An 8,198-nucleotide genomic window follows, 5' to 3' on the forward strand; every position below is an offset into this window, starting at 1 on the left:
AGAGAGAGAGAGAGAGAGAGAGAAGGACAGATGGATGACAAACAAACGGACAGACAGACAGGAAACAGTTCCCTAGTTCTATAATATATCATTATATGAGGCCTGGTGGTGACATCAGGCGCTCTTCAAAACCATGACATCAAAGAAATGGGCATTTTCCTGACTGTTGGCCAATTTTGTTCTAATATTTTTTTTTTTGGCTCAGCACCTTTTATATCCATTTAAAAACACATTTCTGTGTGGATTTTACTGGAAAAACATTGATTTAAGGCACAAACAATGTCAATTTTCAGTTTCCAAGGACTCTCAAGCTATGGAAATTACCAAACTTTGGCGACCATTTTCTCGCTAATTTCACCTCTGAAACCAGGCAACCCTGACCCCCTTCAATCTGAAATATCTCGACATCTATTCGAGATAAATGGATATTTTCTAATTGAATGTAAGGCAAATGACTAAGCTGTCAGTTGATACCAATAACGCCATATGCCCAAAAATTGACGAGCACCTGATTTCACCGCACTGCGTAACATATCGGACCGTAGTGCATCGTTGACTCCGTTCTTCTTCCTGTAGGCGGGCCTGGCAGCGGGAAGTCTGTGCAGGCGAACAAACTGGCTGAGAAACATCCGGGCTGGGTCAACGTCCATCTGGGCGAGCTGCTGCGGGCGGAGATCGGGAACAGAGGCGCGGACGAGAAGTGGAAGATGGTCAAAGATTTGGTGGTCAGTGGGGAGCTGGCGCCGGAGGTATGTGTGTGTGTGTGTGTGTGTGTTGTGTGTGTGTGTGTGTGTGTGTGTGTTGTATGTGTGTGTTGTGTGTGTGTGCATGCGCGTGTGTGTGTGTGTGTATGTGTGTACGTGGTGAAACACCAAACCAATGTGCCAGGATCTGGACAATAAAGATGTACCTTATCCTATCTTATCTTATCTATTCTCTCTCTCTTGCCCTTTTTAACTCCCAGTGGAGCATAGGCCATCAACAACATTTCTCCAGTGAAGCCTGTCCTGTGCATCCGTTGGGCAAAGGGTTAGCAGCCCATTCGGGTAAAACAAAAACAAAAAACCAACGAGAAAAACATCAACAGCAAAAACAACAATCTATTCCATCCACTTTGTTCTTTCTTTCTTTCCTATCTTTTCCACCTGCCCTACTTTTCCCTGTGTTTCTGAGAACCGGAGTAGCAACCACTGTGTGTGTGTGTGTGTGTGTGTGTGTGTGTGTGTGTGTGTGTGTGTGTGTATATGTGTGTGTGTGTTTGTGTGTGTGTGTGTGTGTGTGTGTTCAACCGGAGTAGCAAACACTGTAACTGGAAGTAACCAGACTCGCTGTCTGTGTGTGTGTTCGTTCCGCAGGAGGTGACCTTGAGCCTGCTACAAGACTGTCTGCGCAACAACACGGAGGCCAACGGGTTCATCATTCAGGGCTTCCCCCGGGACATGGCGCAGGCCCAGGACTTTGAGGACAAGGTTAGGATTTGTTCTGTGTTTGCTTACAGTAGGACTTTGAGGACAAGGGAGGGGGTTTGTTCTGTGTTTGCTTACAGTAGGACTTTGAGGACAAGGGTGGGGGTTTGTTCTGTGTTTGCTTACAGTAGGACTTTGAGGACAAGGGTGGGGGTTTGTTCTGTGTTTGCTTACAGTAGGACTTTGAGGACAAGGGTGGGGGTTTGTTCTGTGTTTGCTTACAGTAGGACTTTGAGGACAAGGGAGGGGGTTTGTTCTGTGTTTGCTTACAGTAGGAAAATATGTAGTGTGCCTTTTTTTGTGATGTGAATTTACTGAGTGGACTGTAGTGACAATAGTATGACAACAACTATGATATTTATGATAATAATGGAAATTATAATGATAATAATAATGATGATTATAAATAATAATAATAGTAATAATAATAATAATAGTAATAATAATAGCAGTAATAACAATAATAACTACTAATGGAGCTAAGGCCAAATTTTGCGAACAGTATATTCTCAGAAACTGCTGAATGAAAAAATATGAAACTTTGCCAGTACCCATAACTTGAACCGTAGTGTTGCACTATTGTATTTTCATTAAGATCAAATGTGTAAGAAGAAAGCCCATTTTAAGTTAAATTCAGTCATTTTGTAGCAATGGCCATCATTTGCTTCGACATTGTATATTCGCTGCGGAGTGCCGACTGCGCCAAAGGATATTTTGTGTTCAGTTAATATACATTAAGTGGGTTTACGGGAATTCCTTGTAATAATAATAATAATAATAATAATAATAATGGATTGCATTTATATAGCGCATATCCACTTATGCAATGCTCTATGCGCTTAACATGATACATATTATGGATTTACAAATCAATTTTAAAGGTACATAGTGTTACATACTCATGCAAACACATATTCACTCACGCATGCACCACACACACATACATACTCACATACACACATACGTACATATGCACATACGCACATACAAACTCACAACGATCTACAGCTTGGATGCATTCTGTCTAATCGAAATATGATGAAAATAGAAATGCTTTTAGTTTCTTCTTAAAAATTTCTAGATTTTCTGCTTCTCTGATAGTTTTTGGAAGCCTATTACAGACAAGTGGGGCAAAATATGAAAAAGAGCGTTGGCCATATGATTTGTAATTTATTTTAGGCTTAACAAGGGTTGTTTTGTCACTTGATTATCTGAGCGTTCTTAATAATAATAATAATAATAATAATAATAATAAAGATATGTATATGTTATACAGAGAGAAATATTGTAAAAAGCATAGAGCTTACTTTGATTACAATTATGTCTTATATGCAAATGCTATTTATTAAGTGTTATCATTATCATTATTATTATTATTATTATTAATATTATTATTATTATTATTATTATTGTTATTATTATTATTATTGTTATTATTATTATTGTTATCATTATATAACATCATCATTATTATCATCATTATTATTAATATCACCATTATTCCGTCCGTCTGTCCCAGATAAGCCGAGTGGATGCGGTGTTCCTGCTGGACTGCGAGGAAGACAAACTGACGCAGAACGTGTTGAGCCGGGGAAAGGAGACCGGCCGATTGGACGATTCGCCCAGCGCCTTGGCCCGCAGAATGGCCACGTTCAAGGAGAAGACACTGCCCGTCCTCAAACATTACGACGACTCAGGGAAACTTTACATTGTGAGTTTTTACGATGATATTGTGAGTTTTTACGACGATTCAGGGAAACTTTATATTGAGAGTTTTTACGACGATATTTTGAGTTTTTACGACGACTCAGGGAAACTTTATATTGTGAGTTTTTACGACGATTCAGGGAAACTTTGTATTGTGAGTTTTATAACACAGGGAAACTTTACATTGTGAGTTTTATAACTCAGGGAAACTTTATATTGTGAGTTTTGTAACTCAGGGAAACTTTATATTGTGAGTTTTTACGACGATTCAGGGAAACTTTATATTGTGAGTTTTATAACTCAGGGAAACTTTATATTGTGAGTTTTATAACTCAGGGAAACTTTATATTGTGAGTTTTTACGACGATGCTGGGATACTTTACATTGTGAGATTCCAGGCTGCCTTTGTCAAGAAATTTTAAGACTGTTTGGAAGACTTCCTGTTGATTTCTTGCCTTCATCAGCAGTTTGTGTGGAAAATTTACAAGCGTATAAAATCAGGTGGACAAATTTTGTCCGTCTGATTTGTAGCAGCGTGTGTGTTCAGTGACATCAGTGCTTGTGTCTTGTGACCCAGTTTTTTCCGCAAACTCTTTTTGTATGGTTACATAATAGGTTTATGGTGATTGGTCAAATCTCTGTACACAGCCCCCCCCCCCTCCCCCACACCCCCCCCTCAGGGCAGCGCCACTGACTGAAGTGTCTTTAGGCCATTCCTAAAGATGGGATATTAACGTGTTCTAATGCACAGTAGAATTGTAAATGGGCTGATTTATCAATGTCATGCTCATACTGTGCCGGAACAACATAGGGGGAACTGCTGCTTTTTCTTTCCTCATCCTTACTATCGTCATTTTTTCCTCTACTTCTTTTGTATGTTTGTCACTCTCTTGTAAACAGCTATTTCCGGGGTGCCTTGATAGTCGAAGCAGACTTTGAACTGTTGAAGCTAGAGAGGTGAGCAGAGTAAGCCTGATTCCCTGAAAGGACTTCTCTATTGACATCCACCCCTTGGCGCTCACATGACCTTATGTAGTTGCAAGCGCCATAAAACCTCTGCTAAAACAAACGTCTGCCCTCAGGTCTATGGTGACTGGTTATTTACATATTTTATATTTGTGCAAGTTTGTCACTTTGGCCGCACAAAACTTCCGAACTTTCGAATTTGACAAAATTAATAGTGGTTCAGAATCATTTAAAGGGTGCACTGTTGTATTAAGTAGTCTGAAGTCACTGTAGTTTAATTTTCAGTTTTTCATTAGTTTCGTTTAGATCTAATCTTGGGAATGTCCGTCTTCTAAGACGCCATTGTAAACAAGTGAGAACTAGTGAGGTTTTCATTCACAAACAGTGGGCACTGGTTCCACACTGACGACCGATTCTTTTTGAGTCCGTTCATCGAATGGGGTACCTATCTTGTTTGATAGGTTTGTGGTCATTGGTCAAATCTCTGTACACAGGTCAATGGTGACTGGTTATATGATAGGTTTGAGGTCATTGGTCAAATCTCTGTACACAGGTCAATGGTGACTGGTTACATGATAGGTTTGTGTCATCGGTCAAATCTCTGTACACAGGTCAATGGTGACTGGTTACATGATAGGTTTGTGTCATCAGTCAAATCTCTGTACACAGGTCAATGATGACTGGTTACATGATAGGTTTGTGTCATCGGTCAAATCTCTGTACACAGGTCAATGGTGACTGATTTCATGATTGGTTTGTGTCATTGGTCAGATCTCTGTACACAGGTCAATGGTGACTGGTTACATGATAGGTTTGTGTCATCGGTCAAATCTCTGTACACAGGTCAATGGTGACTGGTTACATGATAGGTTTGTGTCATCAGTCAAATCTCTGTACACAGGTCAATGATGACTGGTTACATGATAGGTTTGTGTCATCGGTCAAATCTCTGTACACAGGTCAATGGTGACTGGTTACATGATAGGTTTGTGTCATCGGTCAAATCTCTGTACACAGGTCAATGATGACTGGTTATATGATAGGTTTGTGGTCATCGGTCAAATCTCTGTACACAGGTCAATGATGACTGGTTATATGATAGGTTTGTGTCATCGGTCAAATCTCTGTACACAGGTCAATGGTGACTGGTTACATGATAGGTTTGTGTCATCAGTCAAATCTCTGTACACAGGTCAATGATGACTGGTTACATGATAGGTTTGTGTCATCGGTCAAATCTCTGTACACAGGTCAATGATGACTGGTTATATGATAGGTTTGTGGTCATCGGTCAAATCTCTGTACACAGGTCAATGATGACTGGTTATATGATAGGTTTGTGTCATCGGTCAAATCTCTGTACACAGGTCAATGGTGACTGGTTACATGATAGGTTTGTGGTCATTGGTCAAATCTCTGTACACAGGTCAATGGTGACTGGTTACATGATAGGTTTGTGTTATCGGTCAAATCTCTGTACACAGGTCAATGGTGACTGGTTACATGATAGGTTTGTGGTCATTGGTCAAATCTCTGTACACAGGTCAATGGTGACTGGTTACATGATAGGTTTGTGTCATCGGTCAAATCTCTGTACACAGGTCAATGATGACTGGTTACATGATAGGTTTGTGTCATCGGTCAAATCTCTGTACACAGGTCAATGATGACTGATTACATGATAGGTTTGTGTCATCGGTCAAATCTCTGTACACAGGTCAATGATGACTGGTTACATGATAGGTTTGTGATCATTGGTAAAATCTCTGTACACAAGTCAATGATGACTGATTACATGATAGGTTTGTGGTCATTGGTCAAATCTCTGTACACAGGTCAATGGTGACTGATTTCATGATAGGTTTGTGGTCATTGGTCAAATCTCTGTACACAGGTCAATGATGACTGATTACATGATAGGTTTGTGTCATCGGTCAAATCTCTGTACACAGGTCAATGATGACTGGTTACATGATAGGTTTGTGATCATTGGTAAAATCTCTGTACACAAGTCAATGATGACTGATTACATGATAGGTTTGTGGTCATTGGTCAAATCTCTGTACACAGGTCAATGGTGACTGATTTCATGATAGGTTTGTGGTCATTGGTCAAATCTCTGTACACAGGTCAATGGTGACTGGTTATATGATAGGTTTGTGTCATCGGTCAAATCTCTGTCCTCAGGTCGATGGTGACCAAGATGGTGAGACGACACACGACGAACTGTCCATCATATTTGAGACCCTCCTGCAAAACTTAGAAAACGGCAGAATCCCATGTGAGTAGCCGGTAAAAGTAAAGTTGTTCCCGCATCCGATCCGGACATTGGGGATTGCCTTGTTAGTGAGACAACTTCCTGGGCCTTGGGCATATTGTGGTAGGGTGGCCAGTTCCTTTCCACGCCGCCTTTACTTCCCCAACTCCAAGTCAGGTACTCATTACTGCTGGGTGGGCAGGAGGGGGTGAAAAAAATCTGTGTCTGAACCGAGGCTCGAACCCAGACTTTCCGCTTCAGAGATGAGCGTACTAACCGCTCCGCCAGCGCACCCTACAGTAGCCAGTTTGGTTTCGAAAGAAAGAAAAGTGGACTGAGTGAGTCAAAAATGGCCTGCATGTAACAAACTGTTGGGAGCGGCGAACGGTGGATGTTGTGAGCCGAGCTACAGGAGAGAATATTTCTTTCTTGAATGGAGTGAGTGAAGAAAATGAGTTTGTCTGAATGAATGTCACATTTTGTATTTGAATCTGTGACAAAACTGACATTGAACAAGGGAAGGATTAGCGTATCCTCCTCCTCCTCCTCCTCCTCCTCCTCCTCTTCCTCCTCCTCCTCCTCCTCTTCCTCTTCCTCTTCCTCTTCCTCTTCCTCTTCCTCTTCCTCAATTTGTTAGTATTTGAGTGCTTGGTCGGCAGCTTGCACTGTATGCTTCCTGGGAAGCTGAGAATGTTCCTGAGTGTTCTATGGTCTGCTGGGGTAATGATGTGTTGTAAAGCACATACAGCTTGCTGTTGGTGGGAATATACGCTATACTCGTGCTGTTTATCACCTTTGCTTTTTTTTTCTTCTTCTTCTTCTTCTTCTTCTTCTTCTTCTTCTTGGTTGGGAGGTGTCAGTGGAAGGTTCCACTTCTTTACTTTCCCCCTTTTGTTTCTGTCTGTCTTACTTTTCCCCAGCACTAAATGACTATTACTGTGTGGATGTGCTTCTCTTTTTTCAAACAAATCTGAGTAGAACTCTGTGGGTATCGTGGGTGTCAAAGAACATTACGTTATCCCATCATCCACAATCATCCACAATCATTCACAATCATCCACAATCATCCACAGCCCCTCCCGCACAAGCCAGACCGGCATCCGGCCGGAGATCGCGACGGTCCACGCCGCCAGCTTCCTCCCAGAATGCCTCAGCGCCCCCACTCTCCCCGGCCCCCGCCGCAGAACCTGACGTGACTCTGCAGCTGCCCACGCTAACGTTCATCCCACCGCCGGAAATCAAGATCAAAGACGAAGGTCGTCGTGACGGACTTCCGCAAGCACCAGTCATCTTCTTAGCCGGTACAGGAAGCAGTTTTATGTCCGTATATTTATATATACATCGCCACCTCAGTGCTTTCTTGTCCTATCTCCATTTTTTAAAACAGAAGTTTAAAAGAAGTTTAATTCAGATATCTAGATTCTCGATATAATGTTTCACATGATCGTCGGTCGTGGCAAGTTGGAAAAGGAAAATAGTAAACGGGGTGTATGGAATAAGGAGGGGGAGGGGAGGGGGGGGGGGGAGTATGCAATAAAACTGAAAATAAATAAGCGAAAGTGGAGGGGGGGACGCTTATTGGATAGCGGTACCTGAGAGTATACACAGGAAGTTGAAATGGTCTGGTCTATCACAAAAGTCACGTTTTCTTCTTTCTCTGATGTTTCGTTTTAGTTATTTCCTCCTGGACACTTACACACCAACAAGCACATAGACAGAATCAACCCCATGTGGGAACCCCATTGCAGACACTGTGACTACCACGAGGAGACCAAAAAAAAACCAAAAAAAATCAGCTGCTG

At 41.6% G+C, this 8,198-nt stretch overlaps 1 protein-coding gene across 1 annotated transcript in view; it reads left to right on the forward strand.

Annotated features, from left to right (window-relative positions):
* The window catches only part of LOC101861621, a gene marked incomplete at its 3' end in the record, with an annotated part of 18,680 nt that overhangs the window by 6,001 nt on the left and 4,481 nt on the right, over positions 1-8,198 (forward strand). The window contains 5 exon segments of the mRNA XM_013089169.2: positions 577-749; positions 1,356-1,469; positions 2,986-3,177; positions 6,327-6,420; positions 7,470-7,697. Coding sequence (XP_012944623.1) covers positions 577-749; positions 1,356-1,469; positions 2,986-3,177; positions 6,327-6,420; positions 7,470-7,697 — 801 coding nt within the window.

The sequence above is a fragment of the Aplysia californica genome, unplaced genomic scaffold (genome assembly GCF_000002075.1).
Source record: "Aplysia californica isolate F4 #8 unplaced genomic scaffold, AplCal3.0 scaffold00886, whole genome shotgun sequence".
Taxonomy (NCBI): domain Eukaryota; kingdom Metazoa; phylum Mollusca; class Gastropoda; order Aplysiida; family Aplysiidae; genus Aplysia; species Aplysia californica.